General features: G+C 35.1%; 1 protein-coding gene across 1 annotated transcript in view; it reads left to right on the top strand.

Annotated features, from left to right (window-relative positions):
• Positions 1-24,242, top strand: part of KIF5B (kinesin family member 5B) — a 50,146-nt gene extending 25,904 nt beyond the window's left edge. Inside the window, exons 13-26 of the mRNA XM_045466101.1 lie at positions 1,507-1,575; positions 3,943-4,149; positions 6,614-6,757; positions 11,112-11,300; positions 11,831-11,948; positions 12,478-12,539; positions 12,636-12,745; positions 13,515-13,616; positions 14,972-15,032; positions 15,144-15,215; positions 15,385-15,489; positions 16,855-17,071; positions 17,806-17,956; positions 21,407-24,242. Of these exons, the coding sequence (XP_045322057.1) occupies positions 1,507-1,575; positions 3,943-4,149; positions 6,614-6,757; positions 11,112-11,300; positions 11,831-11,948; positions 12,478-12,539; positions 12,636-12,745; positions 13,515-13,616; positions 14,972-15,032; positions 15,144-15,215; positions 15,385-15,489; positions 16,855-17,071; positions 17,806-17,936 (1,587 nt within the window). The 3' untranslated portion in view covers positions 17,937-17,956; positions 21,407-24,242. The remainder of the gene's footprint in view (positions 1-1,506; positions 1,576-3,942; positions 4,150-6,613; positions 6,758-11,111; positions 11,301-11,830; positions 11,949-12,477; positions 12,540-12,635; positions 12,746-13,514; positions 13,617-14,971; positions 15,033-15,143; positions 15,216-15,384; positions 15,490-16,854; positions 17,072-17,805; positions 17,957-21,406) is intronic.
• Positions 24,243-26,194: the final 1,952 nt, after the last annotated feature.

The following is a 26,194-nucleotide window of genomic DNA, read 5'->3' as shown; positions in this document are numbered from 1 at the left end:
GGTCCAGTTTCATTCTTTTGCATTTTGCTCTCCAGTTTTTCCAGCACCATTTGCTGAAGAGATTGTTTTTCCATTGGATGGTCTTTCTTGTTTTGTTGAAGATTAGTTGGCCATATATTTGTGGGCCCATTTCTGGGTTCTCTGTTCCATTGGTCTGTGTGTTTGTTTTTGTGCCAATACCATACTGTCTTGATGACAGCTTTGTAATACAGCTTAAAGTCTGGGATTTTGATGCCTCCAGCTTTGGTTTTCTTTTTCAAGGGTACTTCGGCTATTTGGGGTCTTTTCTGGTTCTATACAAATTTTAGGATTGTTTGTTCTAGCTCTGTGAAGAATGCTGGTGTTATTTTGATGGGGATTGCATTGAATGTGTCTTGCTTTGGGCAGTATTGACATTTTAACAGTATTTGTTCTTCTTTCTCTGAGCGTAGAAAATAGTTTTCAGTGTACAGATCTTTTACCTCTATGGTTAGGTTTATTCCTAAGTATTTTACGGTTTTTGGTGCAGTTGTAAATGGTATTGATTTCTTGATAGCTCTTTGCTGCTGCTTCATTATTGGTGTATAGAAATGCACCAGATTTTCTGTATATTGGTTTTATATCCTGTGACTTTGCTGAATTTGTGTATCAACTCTAGCAATTTTTTGGTGGAGTCTTTCAGGTTTTCCATGTAGACTATCATGTCCTCTGTGAAGAGTAAGAGTTCGACTTCTTCCTTGCCAGTTTGGATACCTTTTGTTCTTTTTGGTGTCTGATTGCTGAGGCTAGGATTTCCAGTACTGTGTTGAACAACACTGCTGAGAGTGGGCACCCCTGTTGTGTTCCTGATCTTAGGGGGAAAGCTCTTAGTTTTTCCCCATTGAGGATGATATTAGCTATGGGCCTTTCATATGTGGCTCTTATGATGTTAAAGTATGTTTCTTCTTTCCCTATTCTTTTGAGAGTTTTTATCAAGATGCTGTATTTTGTCAAATACTTTTTCTGCATCTATGGAAAGGATCATATGGTTCTTATCCTTTTTTTTATCACATTGATTGATTTGAGAATACTGAACCAGCCCTGCAGCCCAGAAATAAATCCCACTTGATCACGGTGAATAATCTTTTGATGTACAGTTGAGTTCGATTTGCTAATATCTTGTTGAGAATTTTTGCATCCATGTTCATCAGTGATGCTGGCCCGTAATTCTCCTTTTTAGTGAATGGCCATTATTTTCAATAATAAATTTAAACATGTTTATTATTTTTTAGCATTTAAAGTATTTAATGAATAAGTTTTATAAGTTTAAGCTTTTTTAATTGCATGGTAAGTGTTATAATTATTAATTGAAAGACATTCCATCTCTTTCAACATTTTTTTTAGGAGATTGAAATAAGCAATGTTGGACTTGGAGAAACAGTTTTGAAATACCTTGATTGGGGGAATAGTAACCTTATAATTCGTATTAGAAAATAATTAAAATCAGATTGTGAGCTACTTTGTTAACTTGGTACTTTAAAATTCTAGGATGAAGAAATTAATCAACAGAGCCAGTTGGTAGAGAAACTAAAGACACAAATGTTGGATCAAGAAGAGGTAAGTTGAATACTTTACATACTGCTTTCAGGAGAGCTTTATAATTTGTCGTTATTATTTGAACATAAAAGATGAACCTACAGATCTCAAAATATACTAGAGTCCATTTAAAAATGTTTTGAGGGGCGCCTGGGTGGCGCAGTCGGTTAAGCGTCCGACTTCAGCCAGGTCACGATCTCGCGGTCCGTGAGTTCGAGCCCCGTGTCAGGCTCTGGGCTGATGGCTCAGAGCCTGGAGCCTGTTTCCGATTCTGTGTCTCCCTCTCTCTCTGCCCCTCCCCCGTTCATGCTCTGTCTCTCTCTGTCCCAAAAATAAATAAACGTTGAAAAAAAAAAAAATTAAAAAAAAAAAATGTTTTGAATGTGACTGCTTCTCTGTGGGTTGTGCTCTCTGTGCTGTCATATGGGTTGAAGCAAAGATTGATTTCCTCTTAAAGTATTTGTTTTTATTATTTTTTTTTAATGTTTATTTTTGAAAAAGAGAGAGACACAGTGTGAGGGGGGAGGGGCAGAGAGAGAGGGAGACACAGAATCTGAAGCAGGTTCCAGGCTCCAAGCTGTCAGCACAGAGCCCAACGCAGGGCTCGAATTTGTGAACCTTGAGATCATGACCTGAGCTGAAATTGGACACTTAACCAACTGAGCCACCCAGACACCCCTAGGAATTTGTTTTTTGTTTTTTGTTTTTTTTAAGTTAGAGTTCTAACTGGAGGGGAGAAGATAACAATTTTCAGTATTATTCTTTAACATATTTCTAATGGACTTTTTAACTCTGTCTTCTTCTTTCCTTGCTTAAAATATGGTGCTGTTTTATCTCCTTATTCTCCCCAAAACATTTCTTACTGATTCTTGAGAAAGACTTACTACACTGGACTGGGATAACTTCAGACTCTCCTTCCCTTCATGGAAAGTATTTCCCCAACGAAATGAAGGAAAGAATGTAAAAAAACAGCATGTTTTATTATCATTCACTTAAACACACAGAGTTTAAAGGGATGATTAAAGAAGGAAAATACTGATTTCTGAATTACTTTGACCTGTCTTTAATAATTGCATAATTCGAGGTATGACTTATTGTGGGAATGAGAATATCAATCAATGAAATCCTTTGGGACTCCTCTCTCACCATGTCTACCCTCATTGAACCCATTCATTTCTGCCTTCTTTCAAGTTTCTCTTCTCTAGTTTGTCACCTAGTTTGGACCGTCAATTTATCTTACCTGGGAGAGCAGGGGGATAATTGAAAAATGGTACATCATTTAAGGTTTGTTTTGGAAATGTGGGCAAAAACTGTATAGCTTCAATAAGGAAAAGATAGCCACTGTCTACCAACTTAATCCTGGTCACGTCATCTTTGCACTTATTTAAATTATAGCATGTTTTCTCAAAGGGGCACTAGTAATTTGCATAATTTTTCATTATATTATTCTGTTTTGTATGTTATAGGACATTTAGTACCCCTGGTCCCTACTTCTAAGTGCCATTAGCATTCTGCCCCATTAGAAATACTCCTACACATTTCCAAATACCCCTTCTTTAAAGCCACTGACCCTGGATGATTACAGTGTTCTCCAGACTAGTGTCTTGGTTTCTCTCCAGTTCAAATTTTGTTGATACTAAATTTTCCTGGGACATAATTTAGGTGTCACCCGTGGTTGCCCAAAGAAAATCTGAAATCTTCTAAACATCTACGAATTTCCTTGTTTTTCTATGCTCACCATTCATGAACCTAATATGCCTGTTCCTTTCTATTACATTCATTTACACATGACTAAGATACCTATTCTAGGGGCATCTGGGTGGCTCAGTGGGTAAACCTACAATTTCGGCTCAGGTCATGATCTCACGGTTCGTGAGTTCAAGCTCCATGTCTGGTTCTGTGCTGACAGCTCAGAGTCTGGGGCCTGCTTCAGTTTGTGTCTCCTTCTCTCTCTGCCCCTCCCTCACTTGCATGCACATGCACGCTTTCAAAAAATAAACATTAAAAAAAAAGTTTTTAAATGCCTGTTCTAGCCTCCTTCTTCGTGAATAACCTACAGAAATACCTACCCTCCTGTTTTAAATACTACCAAGTACTTTGTTACGTGTTATGTCCTGTTGCCTCTTTTATGGCTCTTAACATTCTATCTCATGCGTTTATTTACGTACCTGTGTTTCTTCTACTAGATTCCTCAAAGACAGAGTCATTATTTGATTTCCTTGCTGTCTCCCACAGTGTCTAGCACATTGCCTGCACATAGTAGTTAGTAAATCTGTTGAATGAATAAATACTAACAGCTAATTGCATCCATATTTTATTCACTGTATATAGCATATGATGAAGCAAATAGATTTTTTTAAACCTGTATACTTTTACTCTTTCATGTAGCTTCTGGCATCGACCAGAAGAGATCAAGATAATATGCAAGCTGAACTGAATCGCCTTCAAGCAGAAAATGATGCCTCTAAAGAAGAAGTAAAAGAAGTTTTACAAGCCTTAGAGGAGCTTGCTGTCAATTATGATCAGAAGTCTCAGGAAGTCGAAGATAAAACTAAGGAATATGAATTGCTTAGTGATGAACTAAACCAGAAATCGGTAAACTATGATTTTGTTTTCTTAATACTTTATTATTTTTTTAATGCTTGTTATTTTGAGAGTGAGAAAACATGCATGCGTGGGAAGGGTGGGGAAAGAGAGAGTGAGAGAGAGAGAGAGAGAGAGAGAATAAATCCCAAGTAGGCTCCACACTGTAGCACGGAGCCCGGCATGGGGGCCAGGCTCAAGAACCATGAGATCATGACCTGAGCCGAAATAAAGAGTCGGATGCTTAACCAGCTGAGTCTCCCAGGCGCCCCTAATACAAGTATTCTTAATTGAAATTATCTCAGTAACTTCTTTCTATGTAAGCCCAAGACTGATGGTATCAATTCTTAAGGAATTCCAGGTCTCAACTTCACTTCCTCCTTTATATGAAGCCTTAGAGGTAAAGGAAGAAGGCTGTTTTTTTAGTTCCTGAAAGTCTATTAATGGGTAATTAAAATGCCATTTTAAGACTTGCTGACTATTCTTAATATTCTGATGTTAAAGGGGAAATAAGTTAGCTTCTAGTTGCTAGAATAACTTCTAGTAAAGTTATTAGATGATTGTTCAAACTGTAAATTGAGAAAAAGAAAAATATGTAACTTCATATAATTTGGGTTTTGTTCACTGTTACATTCCCAGCCCCTGGAGCAGAGCCCACCTGGCACATCTTCCTTGTCATTCTACAGTAGATAAGAATCTTTGTTTGTCATCATTGCTATAGAACAGGATTTGCCACCCTCCTGGAGTGATGCTGAAGATAATAGATAGCTGTGATAATGACTGCTATACTTCCAGCATCACCGTGGATGAGCTTTCTCATTAAGGATTTATTATTGCTAATGCTAACTTCTTGTCTAGAAACCACATCTAGAGTTGGACTCAGGATCAGTGTTCATTGCTTACTTCCCTGTCCATGTTCATCTATCTAAAGGAAAGCAATCAACACTATTTCTAAAGTTTTCATACCCCTGATAAATTAATTTTCCCTTTCTAATCTCCAAAGTTACAGTTAAGCTGGAAGTTACAATTTCACAGCATGGAAACCAAGGTGCCTTTATAGCTCTTACTGAGTTGCATTATTAGCAAACCTAATTACCATTTGGAAGAGCAGTAGGAATTTCTTACATCTCTATAAGCTGTAAGTTGGTCTTTGGTCACCTATTTCAGTCTTTAAGACATTTGTGTCTGTGTCCCAGTTACGAAGCTGAATCTGTCAGCACTGTATTGGTAATAGGAGTTAGAAACCTTATAGCGTTCTGCATCTTTGTATATGCGTACAATATTCCTGCTCAGTTGTTAGAGAAAATACCTGGTGATTTAAACATTAAAGCTTACTACCTGGGGCTCCTGGGTGGCTCAGTCAGTTGAGCGACCGACTTCGGCTCAGGTCATGGTCTCACGGTTTGTGAGTTCAAGCCCCGAGTCAGGCTCTGTGCTGACAGCTCAGAGCCTGGAACCTGCTTCTGATTCTGTGTGTGTCTCTCTCTCTCTCTGCCCCTCCCCCCACGCATGCTCTCTCTCTGTCTCAGAAATAAATAAACATTAAAAAAATAAAGCATACTACCTTATGAGACTTGAAAGATGCCTGGTATTTTATATTAAATTGGGTGAGTACACTACTGATATTCAGAAACTTAAAGAAATGACCATAAGAAACAAAAAACTGAAATGATGGCATCTTTACTCATTTATTTTTAGTGCAACTTACTTTTAGTCAGTATCTGACTTGTGCTATAATGATTAGTTTTAAAGTGGCCAAAATGGTTGGACTTTTCAAAGCTGTGGTGACTTTCTTGTTGATAAACCAGCTATTATTTTAAACTTAAAGTAATTAAATTCAGTAATACTATTTCATCACTATCTCCTAAATAACTTTATATCATGTAGTAGTAGTAATTATCAGGTGGATTCTTTCCAGTGACTGTGTATGTAGAAAGTATATAAAGAAAACCTACAAACCATCTAGAAAATTCAGTTCTAACATTAATTTGGTCAGACTCTGTTTCCAAATATAAGCTATACTGTGGAAGTAAAAGAAAATTCAATCTAATTAATATGGAAATTTCCCATTTCTAGGCAGAAAATATTACCCAGTCTCAAAAATTAGTGAAATGATACAAACTACCTGCTCGTAATGGAGCATAATATGGCTATTTTACGTAGTCTATTAGGTCTGAAATATTTTGTAAGTTTGAACTGAGAGCTGTCCCAGAACTCAGTAGAATAGTTCAAAAAACTGAAAGTAGAGGGGCACCTGGCTGGCTCAGCTGGTGGAGTGTGTGACTCTTGATCTCATTGTTGTGAGTTCGAGCCTCACGTTGGGCGTAGAGAATACTTAAAATTAAAGTCTTAAAAAAAGTCGGAACTAGAAAATAATGCTTTTGTAAGTACCAGGTGAAAACTTGGGCTGTGTCAATATTTGAAGTAATATTTCATTTAATAGATTTAACTGTGTCTTTTGTTTGGATTATGTTAGGCAACTTTAGCAAGTATAGATGCTGAACTTCAGAAACTTAAGGAAATGACCAACCACCAGAAAAAACGAGCAGCTGAGATGATGGCATCTTTACTAAAAGACCTTGCAGAAATAGGAATTGCTGTAGGAAATAATGATGTAAAGGTAAGTAATAATAACCAAATATTAAGCATAATTATTTGTACACCACTCATACTTCTGTTTACTACTAACTTTTTACAAATTTCTTTTCATACCCATTATCTCATGCACAACAGCAATGCATAGTAGATGGTAATAGGTGAGAAAAGAATAAGTGGCACTCAGAAAGTATATTCAGTAAGTATTTATTTGGACCCCATGTTTGGTTCTTTACTATGTATGTTTGCATTTAGGAATTATGTTAGTTACAGTACTTGAAAGTATGTCACTGGGACAACAGTGAAGATTAGCTCAGGGAGTAAACTTGTAAATGAATTGGCCTGTGGTTTGTTTTAAATGTTTGAAAAGATAAAAGATGGATATGCTTATTAATATTTTTAAGTTTTTTTATAAAAAATTTTAAACAGTAGAGAGAATAATACTGTGAACCTCAGAGTTATTATCAAAAATTTGCCACACCTATTTTATTCCTTTTTTCTGATAATCTTTTTTAGGGTACTAACATTGGTTATGTTAGCAGTAGGCATGTGGTAAAAAAAAAAACGTTTAGTGACCAGAAAACTAAAAAACTAAAAAAACGTTTTAGACCAGAAAAGCACACTAGGACTCTTAGCTGCAAGCACATGCACATAATATGAAAGATTTGTATGTTGCGCTAGGTATTTGTTTGGATTTTATCTCCTTGATTAAAGCTTAATTTTGTAACAAAGAGAACAAACTAGGGTTGATAGTGACAGCCTACTAAGAATAAGAAGCCCAGTTTAACAAGAGCTTGAAATGAGTAAGTTTGCAATGTGGAACACACATTTCTTTTGTCAATTGTTATTCAAATTTGCTGTTTGTTGATGGAGGCAGGGATTCATTCTCCTCATATATTATTGTTTAACATTGTCACGCCGTTGAAACAGAGGAAAAATGTTATTGTTAAATACTGGATGACTTGACTTGTTCCCTCTCTTCACTCGCTTGTCTTTTCACTCACTTCATCACTCGCTTCTGTCATTCATTAGGGTGATCTAATGTGAGATGATAGAGCTGTGGGAATCTTTTGGGATGGAAAAGTAAATTTACTTAATGTCACTAAACACTAGAATGGTATTCAAAATTTGCTTTGTAGATTTGCAGCTTCTTTTTAGAAAAATCTTCCCATTTTGTGTTCAACTAATCTTACATGAAAAGGTGGTAAAGATAGGGAAAATAAGAGTAGAAATTTCGGCTTATGTTCAGTGGTAGAGCCAGTGATAGAATACAGGTTCCCTTACTCCCAGACTGCTTTTTTCACTATACCATTATAGCATTTTGAAAACAAGTCAGCCTTGCAAATAGCTTCTTTTTTTTTTAATGTATGGATTCTCAATATTTTTGTCATTTGTATGTAATTCTTTTCCTCTTAACATCACCAGTAAGTACTGCTTGTGTTTTTTACGTTACGGTTCACTTATGTTGTACAATTTTGTGGATTTTGACAATACATAATTCAGATCCACCATTACAATATAATAATGTAGATTACCTAACAAATCCCTTTTTACCCTATTCATGCCTCAGCCCTGAACCTCTAGCAGCCAGTGATCTTTTCACTCTGTGTGCAGTTTTGCTGTTTCCAAAATATCACATAGTTGGAATTAGACAGTAAATGTCCTTTTCAAACTGGCTTATTTTTCTTAGCAATGTGCATTTAAGGTTCTTCCGTGTCGTTTTGTGGCGTGATAGCTCATTTCTTATATCACCAAATATTCCATTGTATAGATGTACTAGTTTGTTTATCCATTCATCTATTGAGGGCCATCTTGGTTACTTCCAGTCTTTGGCACTTATACATAAAGCTGCTATAAACTTGTGTACACGTTTTCCTGTGGACATAATTTTTCAATTCAGTTGGGTAATACCTAGGAGCATGATTGCTAGATCATATGTTAAGATAGTGTTAGCTTTGTAAGAGACTCCCAAGGTGGCTACAGCATTTTGTATTCCAACCAGCAGTGAGTGAGAGTTCTTGTTACTTCACACCCTCACAAGTATTGGTGTCATAAGTATTGGTTTTTTGGTTTGAGATGTGTAGTGTTATCTTGTTTTAATTTGCATTTGGGATGTTTTCTTATCTTGAGTTGTTTTTATATTTTGGGTAACAGTCCTTTATCAGATATGTGTTTTGCAAATATTTCTCCAAGTCTGGCTTTATCTTTTCATTCCCTTTAATTTTAATGACGTTCAACTTGAAAATTTTTTCTTTCAGGATTGTGTTTTTGGTATTGTATCTAAAAACTCATCTCCAAACCCAAGGTCATCTAGATTTTCTCCTATGTTCTAGAGGTTTTTTGGTTTTATACTTACATTTAGGTCTATGATCCATTTAGAATTAATTTTTCTGTGAGATAAAAAGGGTCTGTCCAGCTTCATTGTATTACATGTGGATGGATAGTTTTTCTAGGACTGAGTCTTGAAGATCTATCTCCAGCTTACCTGGGTGGTTCATTCGGTTAAGTGTCTGACTCTTGATTTTGACTCAGGTCATGATCTTATGGTCTAGAGATGTGGGCTCTGCACTGAGTGTGGAGCCTGCTTAAGATTATCTCTCTCTCGCGCGTGTGTGTGCATTTGTTCTCTTGTGTTCTCACTGTCGCTCTCAAAAAAAATCTCCATTGAATTGCTTTTGCCCCTTTGTCAGAGATCAATTGACTGTATTTGTGTGTGTCTGTTCCTGGGCTCTCTTTTGTTTTAGTTACTTGTCCTTTTGTCAGTACCCCACCATCTTGATTACTGTAGCTTTAGTAAGTCTTTAGGTTAAGTAGTGTCAGTTCTTTGATTTTGTTGTTCTTTAGTGTTGTGTTGGCAATTCAAGGTCTTTTGCCTTTCCCTTTAAACTTTAGAGTCAAATTTGTTGATAGCCATAAAATAACTTGCAGGAATTTTGATGAAGATTATGTTAAATCTATAGATCAAGTTAGGAAAAATGGACATCTTGAGTCTTTCTTTCCATGAATATAGAATATCTTCCATTTATTCAGTTCTACATTGATTTCTTTTGTCCTATTGATTTTATACCTATTCTATTACATTTATGCCTAAATAATTCTTTTTTTCTTTTTATTGCAATGTCAGTGCCACTGTGTTTTTAGTTTCAAGTTCCCTTGTTCATTGCTGGTATATAGGAAAGTGACTTTGGTATGTTAATCGTGTATTCTGCAATGTTACTATGATAGTTTATTTTAGGAGTTTTTTTTTTTTTTTTTTAAACAATCCTATCTGCAAACAAAGTCAGTTTTAATTTCTTCCTTTTCAAGCTCCACTTAATTTTGACACTGAATATTGTACTGGAATTTTGTAATGAAACTTAAGGAATGTACAGTTACCACAGTTCTTTTGGTGAGCTTAAGAGTCATCCTTCCTCTGCCACCTACACATCAGTATTTGTAAAGTTTTAATTTGGACTCACATATGATTAGGAATGAAGAGGAAATCAAAAATAGAAAGAAGCAAGTGTCATCAGTTTTGTTTGTTTTTAGGTTGCATTTTTTTTTTTTTCTCTTGCAAGCATGTATTAACATTAAGTTTTAGAAAATAAGGAAGGCAAGGGACTCCTTGGGAGGCTCAGTTGGTTAAGTCTCTGACTTTGGCTCAGGTCATGATCTCACAGTCTGTGGGTTTGAGCCCCACGTCAGGCTCCATGCTGACAGCTCAGAGCCTGGGGCTGCTTTGGATTCTGTGTCTCCCTCTCCCTCTCCGCCCCTCCCCTGCTCACCCTCTGTCTCTGTCTCTTTCTCTCTCTCAAAAAATGAATAAACATTAAAAACATTTTTTAAAAAAACAAAATAAGGAAGGCGAGGCGTCTGGGTGGCTCAGTCAGTTAAGCGTCTGTCTTTGGCATAGGTCACGATCTCCCAGTTCGTGGGTTTGAGCCCTGTGTGGAGTTCTGTGCTGACAGCTCGGAGCCTGGAGCCTGTTTCAGATTTTGTGTCTCTTTCTCTTTCTGCCCCTCCCTCCGAGTCTCATTCTCTCTCCCTCCTTCTCTCTCTCTCTCTCTCTCTCTCTCTCTCTCTCTCAAAAATAAATAAACGTTAGGAGCGCCTGGGTGGCTCAGTCAGTTGAGCATCCGACTTTGGTTCAGGTCATGATCTCACAGTTCGTGGGTTCAAGCCCCGCATCAGGCTCTGTGCTGACTGCTTGCTTGCTTCAGAGCCTGGAGGCTGCTTTGGATTCTGTGTCTCCTTCTTTCTTTGCCCCTCCCTTGCTCCTGCTCTCACTCTTATCTCTCAAAAATAAATAAATGTAATAAGTAAATAAATAAATAAAGCAAGCAAGCAAGCAAGCATTAAAAAACATTATTGTTTTTAATTTTTCTTTTTTTTTCTGACAGCAGCCTGAGGGAACTGGCATGATAGATGAAGAGTTCACTGTTGCAAGGCTCTACATTAGCAAAATGAAATCAGAAGTAAAAACAATGGTAAAACGCTGCAAACAGTTAGAAAGCACACAAACTGAGAGCAACAAAAAAATGGAAGAAAATGAAAAGGAGTTAGCAGCATGCCAGCTTCGTATCTCTCAAGTATGTATTATAGAACAAAGTTTAAGGAAAATGACCTTTTATAGGTTATTTTGGGTAACAATTAAAAGGGTAATGCAAGTAGTTTTTTCCTAGGTTTGCTGCAGTATAGCAACATGAATGAATTTAACTGGGTTATGTTTATTGACATGTATAGAAATTTATTAGAAAGCTGTAACTGATTTGACTATTGAAGAATTCTAGGGTAGACAAAACTGCAAGACCCGTTTTCTGGCTTTGGCAACTGAATGGATGAGGTCCTTCACCAAGATAGGAATTATGTAAGGAGGGAAAGAGAGTAGTATTAGATGGAGATAATAGTAAGAATATTATCTCATATGTCAGCTTTCAGTACCTTAATGTGCAAATGTTATAAGTTAAACAGGTGACCATTTCAATGATTAAATTCTTTATTGTTGCAATATATATTTAGATACATAGATAAAACCTTGCTTTCTGTTAACTTTATCTGTAAAATGTGCGTGTAAGATTTTTTTGCACTTCATTCATATCAGTATATTTTTTCCCAAAAGCATGAAGCCAAAATCAAATCATTGACTGAATACCTTCAAAATGTGGAGCAAAAGAAAAGACAGCTAGAGGAATCTGTCGATTCCCTCAGTGAAGAACTAGTCCAACTTCGTGCACAAGGTATTAGCTTTCAGTGTTTTATGACTTCTTGTCTGTATTCTTCCCTTAGTATAATTGTAGTAAACATATTCAAACTGATAGAAAATAGTAGGAATATGGGTAATTTGCAATAGGAAACAAATAATACCTTTTAATGTGGCTTTGACACATATTTTTGCAAAATTGTGTTTGAATGTGGAAGTGGTCAATCTAGGAATTTCCCACAAAGTCATGAGGTTGTATATATATGTATAAATCATAATATAGGGGATGTGGTGGAAAGCTATCTCATTCCCTACCATTCCCTAACCCATCTGTTCCAGGATTAGGCAAAGAAAATAAAAGAAACCGTAACCATAATACTAACACAATGGATATAACTAAGAGTCAAAATGTTCTGAACTTCAAGAGCAAGATTTACTGTATGGCATTTGGATAAAGTCAAGTACTGTTAAGCAACAGATCCCTCATTAAACCTATTTGCTCCTTGGTTTATAGGAAGAACTTTAAGGCTTATTTCTTCTCCTGTTTTCTCTCTCTACCCAAACAGAGAAAGTGCATGAAATGGAAAAGGAGCACTTAAATAAAGTTCAGACTGCAAATGAAGTTAAGGCAAGTTTGATGTAGCATTAGATTCTAATGACTTGAACTCGTTATTCTTATGTTGATTAATCTTACCTTAACATCCTTTTCCCCCAATAATTTTAGCAAGCTGTTGAACAGCAGATCCAGAGCCACAGAGAAACACATCAAAAACAAATTAGTAGTTTGAGAGATGAAGTTGAGGCAAAAGAAAAACTTATTACTGATCTTCAAGAGTAAGTAAACTTTTCTTCCCTCTAAGATATTAGAAGTAACACAGAAAGATGGACTATTTAGCAAGAGGCAATAATAAATTATTGATGGACAGTATGTCCATTTTAGAAACCTGCATTTTTCATTGATACTGTCATTTTGACTTGAAGATAAAGATTTTTTTTTTAGCTTATGAGCATAGCTTCTAAGTTCCAGATGAAGTTTTTAAAAATTAACTTCCTCTTTGAAAATTTCTTAACAGAGAAAAAACTTTATTGGAAATTGTGAGGTTTAGAAGTTTTTAAGTTTTTATTTTATTTTAATTCAATAAGTTTTTTTTAATAGTTGTTGTCATCTTAGTTTTTCTAGAAGAGGTTTTCCCTATTTCCATAGCCATATGCATATATAGCCTAGAATTTATAGAAATTGGAGGTCTGCAACCAAATCATGATTTGAGTAAGAACCAGAGGTGACTAACAAAAAATGATAAATTTTGACATGTGGGTCTTAATGTTAATACCTAATTGATTTAGGGACAAGGGTTCAGGGAAATGATGAATATAGAATGAGAGTCATGATTTCAAACCAAAATATGAAAAATATTACATGACTGAAAGTAGTAGCCACGTGCTCTTCCTTTCTTTTCTCCCTGCTGTGAGGACAGGATAACAGGTAGTCTTGAGTATTTCAGTGATGAGATTATAGAACTAAAGAATTTGATGAAAACATTTTAATGGTGCCATTCAGAAAACAATGCTGTTGATACTGTGTTATGTATTTTTCTTTTGTTAGCCAAAACCAGAAAATGATGTTAGAACAGGAACGTCTGAGAGTAGAGCATGAGAAATTGAAAGCTACAGATCAGGAAAAGAGCAGAAAACTACATGAACTTACGTGAGTAAATGTTTTAATTCAAGTTTAAAAATAAAAACTAGAGGGGCGCCTGGGTGGCTCAAGTCGGTTAAGCGGCTAACTTTGGCTCAGGTCATGATCTCACAGCTCATGAGTTCGAGCCCCGCATCAGGCTCTGTGCCTACAGCTCAGAGCCTGGAGCCTGCTTCGGATTCTGTGTCTCCCTCTCTCTCTGCCCCTCCCCTGCTTGCGTGCTCTCGCTCTCAAAAATAAATAAACATTAAAAAAAATAAAAGATGAAAACTAGAGGGATATCTGGATGGCTCAGTTGGTTAAGTGTCTGACTCTATTTCAGCTCAGGTCATGATCTCATAGTTTGTAAAATCGAACTCCAAGTTAGGCTCTGTGCTGACAGCATGGAGCCTGTTTGGGATCCTCTCTCTGCCCCTCCCCTGTATGCACGCTGTCTCTCAAAATAAATTTTAAAACTTAAAAATTTTTTAAAAATAAAAACTAAAGTAGAGGATTGCAGATATTATTCTTGCTATATCCAATGAATACATTTTTCAGTTTGTATAGGTTAAAGGGTATTTTTCTTAAACCTCTGATTTGGTTTGATTTATACCTTAAAACTTGGCAATAATATATGTTATTGTAGTTCAGCAAAGGCAAGATACTGTATTTCTCACTGATAGTCAAGATTCAGATTTCTGTGCTACCGTATTAGTTGAAGATCCATTGTAAAAATATACCTTATATGACATTAAGTCATTTCAAAGATTTCAGGGTCTGCCAAAAAAATTGAATTTTTGTCAGATTTGATTTTGCATAAAAGACGATTATTGTTTCAGCCTTGCCTCTTGAACAGAGGTTTTCACCATTTACTTTTTTCCTAACATACTAAAAATATAGTCTGTACTTATTTTTCTAGAATCTGAGCAGATACAAAACACATGATTATAACTTTTCCTATCTTGAATTTATGAAAGACGATTTGTAAGTGGAACTGCTGTTATTAGGATGGTCACAGATCAGGATCAACTCAGAGTTGGTTTTATAAAAACTAGCGAATCTCAAACATAATTTTGTTTAGAATAATTCTAATATAAAATACATAAAATGTTTTAGTCTTCAATAATTCATAATCTCTAATTCCCACTTAATAGGAATTATTTGGGATAAATAGCAGTGTGTTCTATGTGGCACTAAAATATCAGAACCACTCCTTATTCTTTGAATTCTGCTGCATTTTATTTCATCTCTTCTGCTATAAGAGGGGTTTTTTTCCTAATAAACTATAGATTTAGAAGGAAATTAAAAGGCATAAAAATTTATTTGAAAATAAAACTATGACTTTATGAAATTCAACTTGAAAATTATGTATATTCTTCTGTTAGAGTCATGCAAGATAGACGAGAACAAGCAAGACAAGACTTGAAAGGTTTGGAAGAGACAGTGGTAAGAAAAACTTGAAAATAAATAAGATAGTGGGATGTTTAATGGGTTTCCCCTGGCTTATGACTAAAGTTAAAGACCAAATTCCAAAAACATTGCTGTTCTTAATTCAAGGCAAAAGAACTTCAGACTTTACACAACCTGCGTAAGCTCTTTGTTCAGGACTTGGCCACCAGAGTTAAAAAGGTAATAAAATAATGCTGAGGTGGGTATTTATATAAGTGGTGTTTACTATGATTATTTATGTTCATAAGTGAAATAATTTTATATTATCAAAACAATTTCTGTGTAGTTAAGGTTAGATTTTTTTTAATCTTTAATGTTTTTGTAGTATTCATTGACCTTCTTTTCTTAGAGTGCCGAGATTGATTCTGATGATACTGGAGGCAGTGCTGCTCAAAAGCAGAAGATCTCCTTCCTTGAAAATAATCTTGAACAACTCACTAAAGTGCACAAACAGGTAATAGAGAGTGTATTTTATGGTAGCTGCAAATTAAGAAAAAAATTGAGGAGTGTTTATATATTTCAGAGCACTAAGGAATTTTCATACCCTGAGCTGTTCCATTATTTTAATCAAGCAATTATATAAATAAATCACTAGCAGTTTTTAGGGAACTTAATATTTTTAACAACCCTTTTATCAAGAGGCCATTGAAAATGGTATTATTTCTTTTCTAGGATTTTAAGTCTTGTCAGTTTTTCTCAGTTATTCATGGTAATTAAGAAACATTTTTTTATAAATTTTTTTTAATGTTTATTTTTGAGAGAGAGAGCATGAATGGGAGAGGGGCAAAGAGAAAGGGAGACACAGAATCCTAGGCAGGCTCCAGGCTCTGAGCTATCAGCACAGAGCCTGATAGGAGGCTCTAATCCATGAACTGCAAGATCATGACCTGAGCCGAAGTCAGATGCTTAACCTAGCCACCCAGGTGCCCTTTAAATTTTTTTTTGGTGTTTTATTATTTTCTTAGTGCACGAGCAGGGGAGGGGGAAAAGAAGGAATTCCAAGCAGGCTTTTCACTGTCAGTACAGAGCCTGATGCAGGGCTCAAACTCACAAACTGTGAGATCATGACCTGAGCCAAAATCAAGAGCCGCTTAAGTAAACTGAGCCACCTAGGCACCCCCATGGTAATTTAAAAATCTTCAATAGATAGGTCTTTGTAGTTACAAATACATTTTTTTTGTCTTTTGTCTTTTTACATTTAACGCCCCAGAGTGTGAAATAAATAAAATAATGAGGCAGTTCATTTTTTTTTTTTAAATAATGCTTTCACGTTACCTAAACTATGTGGGTTTTTATTGTTTTGCTTTCTGTGCCTTGATATGTGACTTAATTATTTTTAAAGTTTCTTAGTGCACTCAATTGTACATGTCGTTATTGTAGACCTGATGTTTGCACCAAAGTTAAGGGAATTTTAGCCTTTTTTTGCTTTCAAAACTTGATTTTAACACTTAACATGGTATTTACCAGATGTTACAATTTCCCGTCATTGGCTAGTGGGGAGAAAGAACCCTTTCCCTCAACCCCTCCCAAAATTAAATGAAGTTATATTTTGTGAGACACACATATGGATCTGTATGGATGTATGTATTCTTTGCTTATTGCTGCCTAAGTTGTTAGATAAATGGAAAACATTAATATAAAATGTAGTTTTCTTTTCTAACGAGAAGTTATGAAACATTCATATTTCTTCAATTCATCTTGTTAAAGCTAAAATCCTTATTTTATGTACTTTTTTATTTATTTATTTATTTATTTATTTTTTATTAATATATGAAATTTATTGTCAAATTGGTTTCCATACAACTTTATGTACTTTTAGTTGGTACGTGATAATGCAGATCTTCGCTGTGAACTTCCTAAGTTGGAAAAGCGACTTAGAGCTACAGCTGAGAGGGTAAAAGCTTTGGAGTCAGCACTGAAAGAAGCCAAAGAAAATGCATCTCGTGATCGCAAACGCTATCAGCAAGAAGTAGATCGTATAAAGGAAGCAGTCAGGTCAAAGAATATGGCTAGAAGAGGACATTCTGCACAAATTGGTTAGTAGAACACATTAAAACCTTTTAACCTTGCTTACTTTGAGTGTTTTTATTTACTTGAAAACGTAATCTGATTGAGAGATTCTGTGTTGTCATGGTTGTACTTGTCTTTATTTCTAACTTACCTAAGAGTGGCATTGTTGAGAATGAAGAGCAAACTGAGGAATAGCCACATTCACAGGAAAAAAAGATAAATAAGAACTAGACTAGCATGCAAAAATGGTCAGGAGGAGGTGAAGCTATAAAAAGAGCATTTTTTTTTTTTAATGTTTATTTATTTTTGAGAGAGAGAGAGAGAGGCACAGAGCGTAAGCAGGGAAGGAGCAGAGAGAGGGGGAGACACAGAATCCCAAGCAGGCTTCATGCTCTAAGCTGTCAGCACAGAGCCTGACCCGGAGCTCGAACTTAGAAACCACAAGATCATGACCTGAGACCTCAGCTTAACCAACTGAGCGCCCCTCTATAAAGAGCATTTTTAAAGCAGAGAGACTTGCAGGAATATGCAGTCTTTTAGCAACAATATTACATGTTTTAGAATAATTATGGATACGGGAATTAGGTTCTTTAAGAGACTAGGGATTGTATAGGTCCTGGAGAAAAGGCTATAACGGAAAAAAAGAGAAGAATTCTCTGAGGAACAAAAAGGCAAAGAAAAACCACATTTGGGAATTGTTGTGAATAAAGAGTCATGTGTTAAGATTTATGCTAAAGTCAGCTTTTGTTTTTCACACTAGCTAAACCTATTCGTCCTGGGCAACATCCAGCAGCTTCTCCAACTCATCCAAGTGCAATTCGTGGAGGAGGTGCATTTGTTCAGAACAGCCAGCCAGTAGCAGTTCGAGGTGGAGGAGGCAAACAAGTGTAACCTCTACACATTACCCACAGGTTTGTAGTTTATATCTGGCTTTGAGTCACAGCTCTACATGGAAATATTCAGCCATTGGTTGTTAAATACTGCTTTTTTGGATATCCATATTGGGTTTGTTTTTTTTTTTTTTTATGTATGTGATTATAAAAGTAACTTGGCATAATTCCTTCTAGTCTTTTATCATAGTTTAGATCTCCTACTTTATATTCAAGTTTGTGTTCCTAACGTCTTTAACCTTACATACTGGAATATTTTTAAAAGCTCTTGTATTTTGTCTAATGGATATACCATGGCTTATAACTATTCCCTTTATGGGACATTTAATTAAATTAAGCATGCTAATTCTTTTTCTATATTTACTGTAAAAAGATGTCTCACATTTTGAATTTCATATACGGAAATTTCAGTTTGGAAAATTTCAAATGTGAAATATCTTTTTGTGTTCTCTTACCTTTTAGATTATTTTCAGAAGATTCCCAGAAGTGGAATTATAAGAAAGCATGCATATTTTTAAAGTTCTTGATACATACACTAGTACATTGCTGTCTAGAAGGACTAGGCCAAATTGCGTCATAGCCAGGGATACTGTCTATTTTATTGCATCTTTGCCAGTATTGAATATTAATAGTTTTTAAACTTCTGTTTTAATATAAGCATCTCATTGATTTATTAAGAAGTTGGATTTTTTTCATATATTTACCGGCTCATTTATATTTCCCTTTTTTTTTTGCGTTATTCCTGTATCCTTTTCCATTTACCTATTGCAAGTGATTTTTATTTGTTTCTAGTTGTACAGGTAATGTCTGTTCCTTATAGGAGAGTAAAGAATTCTCACAAAGTAGAAGATACATTTCATCCAGAGATACCACACAATTTATTGTGTGTATCTTTCTGGTGTTTTCTTTACATATTATAATTATTTTTTAATATTTATTTTTGAGAGAGAGAGAAAGCATGAACAGGGATGGGCAGAGACAGGGAGACAGAGGATTTGAAGTGGGCTCTGTGCTGAGACCAGACAGCCCAATGGGGGGCTTGAACTCACTAATCATGAGATCATGCCTGAGCTGAAGTCAAACTGACTGAGCCACTAGGTGCCCACATATTTTAGTTTTTAGATTAAAAATTTCTAACTATTGATAAATACTCTAATAACATACTGCTCCTATTCTAGTACATGTTTCTTTGTAGCCTTCTTTAACTTGGCAATGTGTTCTGAACATTTTCTTCTACAACATGATTGACTAGTTAATAAGCTGCCTAGTATGTCATCATCTAGCAGAAACACAGATTTTTGTTGTTTAGAAAGTCCCAGATGTATACACGCTTTGGGTACTAAAAATACTAAAATTATTACGTTACCTATTAACACTTACTGACAAATACTAAAGTCCACTTATTTGCATCTTGCTTATTTTTACTTTGACACATTGGATAAGGATGGTTCTCAGTTTGAGTAGAGAATTAAGCAATAGTCTGAAGGATTCAAATATCCCAATAACTCATAAAAATTTTTTGTCCACAAAGTATAGGATTTAAAAGAGAGTAACATAGTGAAGAGTACAGACATCGGAGTTCCATCTAAGTTTGAATCCTGAGTTTTCTACTTTTAGGAACTTCAACAAGTTACTTTTTTTGTATATAATTTCTTTCTTGTTTTGACTCCTTTTAAATTTCTTAAGTATGAAAATAAATTATGTGTTTATGATCTAAAACTAATGTATCTGTAAACATAACATTTCTTCTATAATCACAATAGTATCACACCTAACAATATTTTTAAACATTGTCTAATACCAGTCCATATTCATATTTCTCTAATTGTTATTTTTTTCCTAAGTCCTTTATAGCTGGTTTATCTAAACCAGGGTATAATCCATGACTGCTGTTTACATTCAGTTAGACCTCCTTAGTCTCTTTTAATCTAGAAAAATTCTCCCCTTTTTAATGACATTGATTTACTGAAGAGACTAGGCTAGTTCTCTTGAGCATATGCCACCTCTGGGTGTGTTTGTTTCTATGTATAGTAAGTAGCTTTGTTCCTCTATTTGTTGTAATGAAAGCATTTATTAGATTGGGCATAAGTAACCATTCTTAATGAGACTACCACATAAAGTAATAATGTGTTTAATATTAATATTGTATTGCATTAATTTAATATTAATATCATATTGCATCAGTAAAACAGTGGTTTTCCTGCCAATTAGAGGTGGCCTCTGCTTTTCTCCATTTGGAGTAATTAACTTGTTGAAGCCCCTTTGCCACAAGAATGAAAGTCATGCTTGAGAATTCTACAAGTTAAAGTGTTACCTAGTACACAACAGTTGTACAGTAGATGCAAGTTGCCTTTTCTGGAAGTGTAGGTAGGCAAAGGGATTTTCAAAGCATATATATACATACAGATAAAAGTTTATTCTTTTTGGGTATTGTCCTCACATCAGAATTCATGTGTAAACTTTGCACTATCATTCATAGACAAGATAGACCATGGCCTTACTTAAATATAACTAAGTTTTAGCTTGAAAGTAGAATGGTGATCCCAGTGTAATGACAGCAGTTTAGCACATGAGGGAGATAGCTAACCTGTCCAGATGAGGTTTGCAAGACTTGAAGTTACTTGAAAAGTGTAGTTGTTTGCAGGTTTGTTTCATTGCTGAGCCAGAGGATAGTGATTGTTATTTTTTAAAGCCTTGCAGTCTTAAACCATGATTAAGGAGTATACAAGTCTCATAAGTGATAAGTGTTGAAAAATTAAATAATATGTAGAGAAATTTTTAATTATTAAGAAACATTTTGAGACACTGGATTTACTTCTGGGAAAGACAACAGTGTATTAATACTGATTCTTTTAGAACCCAGTTTTACGTGGCTGGTCTTGTAGTTTGCATAATACTTTCGACAAGTTGTGTTTTCCTAAACACATAGGTAAAGAGGTAGTTTAATACAAGATGCCTCCAGGTAACAGCAGTTGGAATTGTTTATTTTAAGGTCACTTTTCCCACTCCATGTATCTCTTGTATATCCCTATTCCTGTCCCCAACCCCCACTTTTTGTTTTTCTTTTCCAGCTACCATGTATAAAACTTTGCTAGTTCATGATCCTTGGCTTAAAAATGTCATGGATATCGTATACTGCTCCCATTTTATTAACCATTTGTTTCTTTTTACAGAAAAATGTAATTCCTTCATTTGCTCATTCATAACTCTCTTGGGGAGAATAAAGGGCTGACCTTTTAAGCACTATACTGCTTATAAACTACCCTGTTTAAAACTTAAGTAAAAGGAAAAGGAATAAAATCATTTAATATTGCCAGTCTTTTTAATTTGGGGGAAAGTGGTCTAAGCTGTTGGCTAAAATGTTTTTAAACTATTGGTGTATTTTATGAACTTACTTCCATCTTTTTCATGATTGTTTGGAAACAAGTTTTGTATAAATAAAAATATTTTCTGTTTTTCATCTATTTTCAGGCATTGAAAGTAATTGAATATGAAGAGGACATAATATCAAGCAGAGTCTTTCAGTGACTATAACCTCTACCCCCTGGGAATTGTAGAATTATAACTTTTTTTTAATGTATAAATTATACCTGGCTTGTACAGCTGTTTCCTACCCACTCTTCTTGTAAACTCTGCTGCTTCCCAACACAACTAGAGTGCAATTTTGGCGTCTTAGGAGGGAAAAAAATGACAGTTTACAACTGTGGTCCTATTTATTACACAGTTTGTCTTTTGTGTCTTAAATTTAGTCTTCACTGTGCCAAGCTAACTGTACCATATAGGATTGTGCTTTTTGTACTTTTTTTGTGTGTGTGTTTATTTTTTAATCTCAGTTTAAGTTACCTAGCTGCTACTGCTTTTTATTTTGCTTTTCTTATTACGAGGTCTTCCTTATTTAGGGAAAATGGAACATTTAGATTAAATGTCTTAAATTTTACCACTTAAAACACTACATGCCCACAAAATATATCCAGTCAGTACTGTACTTTAAAATCCCTTGAAATGATTTCAGAGTTAAAATTATTTGTATTGTCTCTGAAGTTTGCTTCTGAAAACTACTGTTTGAGCACTGAAACCTTAAAACTGCATAAGTAGGCATTTGAGACTGAGCAATGCTACTTAATTCTCTCATGAAATGCCTGTTGCTAAATTATCTTGAATAGAAATATTTTATATCAAAAGCAGTCTCACTTTAAGAAAGAGAGTTTGGAGACTCTTCCCAGTTCTGTAATCAATATGGCCTGATGGAATGAAAATACCCTGCTTCATTCTGGTGAGCCTGCTAATTAATATAAGAATTGGACAGATTAATTTATCATCTTAATATAGTGAAATGAATTAAGATACTACACGAATATAAACAGCATTTTATATTGTTAGTGCTGTATCGATTATTCTAAATTTATAGCCTGTGAAAATTGAGAAAAAGTATGGAAGAACAGGACAAGTATATGGTGGACTTACAAACACGTTGATTAATTTTGGTCTGAAATCCTTGAGGTGTTTTTAATCTGTTAACACCAAGTCATACACTATAATTTCTTGTTTAGTCTAGAAATAATAAACTGCAAGTCACTAATCCTCAAATTATTGTGTTGGCTATAGCCCCTAATTTTGTAATTAGTACTAAGTGTACCTGTTTTTGCCATTCTTCTCAGCTGATTAGGCGACGTCAAGTTTATTTTCAGAAGCTATAAAAGTAATAAGGAAAGAGGTTTCAATATTTGCTTCATCTGTGCGTGGGGTGACTACAGCTATATTAGCAGAAATTTGCAGAGGATGAGGATTTAAGGTTATTCAGTCAGTAAAGAAAGTTGGAGAGTTCTGTGTTAGGATCTGGCTGGCAGAATTAACTTTTTGAAAAAGTTTTATACACAGATATTTGTATTAAATTTGGAGCCATAGTCAGAAGACTCAGATCATAATTGGCTTATTTTTCTATTTAACTATTGTAATTTCCACTTTTATAATAGTTTTGATTTAAAAGATAAATTTATTTATTTATTTTTTTAACAGTCAAAAATCCTTGCTGTTGTAGTATGCAACCTTTAAAATGATTGTGTTGCTTTTGATCAAAGAAACACTCCAGAAATTGAGATGAAACCTTGGTGTGCAGCAAGATTGAAGTAATACAGTTAACTTAAAAAAAAAAAAAAAGTGCTATAGCCTATTTATGATGATAGTTTTCTAAATGGAGAAATATTTGGCTGCATTCACATAGACATTTATATTTTGTTTTCAAAAGAAAGCTTGCTTCTTTGGCAGTACTCTTAAATGAAGCAGATTTTTTTTTTTCTCTTTTATCTGAACATGGTAGTTTCACTCTTGTTAGATGTATCACGGGTATTGGTGCTGTGTAACAAACAATTGTAACTAGCATGTGGTTCAGAATACACAATGTTAGGGTTTTTTAATATTGAAATGGTTCTTTTCTATTTATAATTTCAGACTTTCACAAAGTGTACAAAGAATTTCATAAATTAGTTTTCAGTGAACTGCTCTATTTGCTACGGTAGGTCATTAAACAGCATTTACTCTTATAAATGAAAATTTCTGATCATCTGGAACATTGACGCTTATTTCAATTTGCGGTGTCTTTTTTTTTTTTTTTTTTTTTTTTTTTTTTGACAATATCAACGTTCCTCTGAATGGTATTGATAAATGGTTCAGAAGAGAAACTCAGTGAAATAAAAGAATAATATTTATTCATGGTGAGCAATTAAATTATTTGCCTAACTTAAACTACTATTTGTAACTTTCAATTTGATATGAGGTGACAGAAAAGAGTCTTGAGTATACCTGTGGAGTATGTGGGTTTATTTTTAGTGCTTGAAGATACACTCAAAAGATCATTGGTTTGGGAAGACGCCATATAATTTTAAGTTAACCTGCATGCTGTAAATGTGTTTTATGTTTAAATAAAGAGGAAAATTTTTTTGAAATGTAATAACTTTCTTAAAACTTAGTTGATGAAGTATTAGGTTGATTTTATATGACTAAGAGGCCTTTTGTCTTGACAGAATAGTGACTAATGTGTCATTATATTCATGTATATTCTGTTTCCTAATGTATTACTTACTCTTTGGACAGTGGGTATTAAATATGTAGGCTGAAAACTTCAGAGCCAGAAATGAAATCAGTCTCACCCATGTTATTTTACTTTAGCCTACCTACATGGTTCTGTTCATCTGAGCCTGATTGTTTTATTAACCTGTGTAAGAAGTGTTTGTTTTTCAATGCTTACTCGGTGGTCCTCAGTGATCATTCAAGCCTAGCTGGAGAAAACTAAAAAAAAGACTGTTCTTAAGTTCTAGTGGTGATTTGGCTTTTTGTTGGGGGGGGGGGGTGTCGGGGTTGTATAATATTAAATTCTTTAATAGAAATGTTTAATTACATATGAAAGCATACAGTAAATAATGAACGTCCAAGTACCTCAACAATTTTCAACTCAGGGCTAATTTTGTTAATCCATAACCCCCACTCATGTGCCCCCTCCCCATATATACATTAAAGCAATCCTGGATATATGCATTTCTTCATAAAATTTCAGTATATTATGCATATTAAAATACATGCTCGTTAAGCGGTGCCTGGTTGGTTCAGTCTGTTAAGCATCTGACTTGATACTGGCTCAGGTCGTGATCTCACAGTCATGAGAACGAGCCCTGCATGGGGCTGTGGACTGAACGTGGAGCCTGCTTGGGATTCTCTCTCTCTGCCTCTCCCATTTTCCACACTCTCTCAAGTATATACTCCTTAAAACATACAATACCAGATACCATTATCACCAAAAAAACGAATAATTCCCTAAACAAATTCAATTTTATAAACAATTTGTTTGACTCAAGATCCAATTAAAATCCATATTGCAGTAGCATCCACTTCATTTCTCTTTCTCATTTTTCCCCCTGTAATTAGTTCATAAGGAAAGCAGGTTCTTTGTTCGGTAGTTTACCAAATTTTGCTGTTCACATTCCTTTGATACTAACTCCTTGGTCCTTTATATTTCCTATAAATTTATCCTGGATCCACAGACTTCATCAGGTTTAGCTTTTCTGTGGAGAGAGGTGCAGCATTGCTTCATAGATGCTGATATTCTTCCATCAGGTGGCACATAATGTCTGTTCTCTTCCTGGATTATTATTTGCCATTAATGATCAGTGCCTTTATCCACCAATTATTAGGGGTTACAGAATAGCAGTAATATGTGATGATGCTTTCATTTGTTAGTTGCAGTAGAGAATTGCAGAGGAAAAACAGGATAAATGATTCCTTGCAAGTTTCAAAGTCAGTCATGTCACTACTATCTTCCACTGGTGACCACTAGTGCATTTTTTCCCTTGTTTTTGTTACTTGGTTTTCTTTTAAGTGTGCTCTGTGAGCCTCAAAATCATTTTTCCCTTTTATGGAGGAATTGAAATGGAAACCGACTCTTACATATTCTCTCCCACACTGGACACTGGTACAGTGTGTCTTAGGGCCTCCACTGTGCTAGCCACTTCTGTCGCATTTATTTCGATAAGCTTAAAGGTGTTGATATATGTTCTGTGGAGTGACCAGATGTCCAGAACTCTCAAATTTGACAGAGGTCAGGAGAGTTAACATGGCCCTGGAGCAAAATTGTACATGAATGTTGTCTGCTAAATATGAATGTGAACTGCTTATAATCTGAAAGGAGCACGTTATATACTGTTTTGGCCAGTGGGTGTGGGAAGGGAGGGCACAGCAGTTTCAAAGGCTTCTGTTTGGCCTCTGGGATAGCCAGTGTCCTACAGGCCAAAGATGCATGTGGGGCGCCCTGCCATTTATTATGTCAATTCTGGTTACACATGGAGAGATAAGGAAATGACCTATAAGCTGAGTCCACAGCATATACAATTTTTTTAAAAACAATTCTATACATTACCCAGTGCTCATCATGATAAGTGTACTTGTTAATCCCCATCACCTCTTTCATATGTCCCCCACCCACCTCCCCTCTGGTAACCATCTGTTTCTTCTCTGTAGTTAAGAGTTTGTTTTCTTGGTTTGTCTCTCTTGCTCTTTTTTATTTTTCCTTGGTTTGTTTTGTTTCTTAAGGTCCACATATGAGTGAAATCATATGATAATTGTCTTTCTCTGATTTTGCTTAGCATTATGCTCTGTAGCTCCATCCATGTTGCAAATGGCAAGATTTCATTCTTTTTTATGGCCGAATAATATACTTTTATATATATGTGCCACATCTTTATCCATTCACCAATCATTGGACACTTGGGC

Source organism: Leopardus geoffroyi, chromosome B4, assembly GCF_018350155.1.
Source record: "Leopardus geoffroyi isolate Oge1 chromosome B4, O.geoffroyi_Oge1_pat1.0, whole genome shotgun sequence".
NCBI classification, from domain to species: domain Eukaryota; kingdom Metazoa; phylum Chordata; class Mammalia; order Carnivora; family Felidae; genus Leopardus; species Leopardus geoffroyi.
The sequence above is the reverse complement of the archived record's forward strand: the minus strand, read 5'-3'. Positions and strand labels throughout refer to the sequence as shown.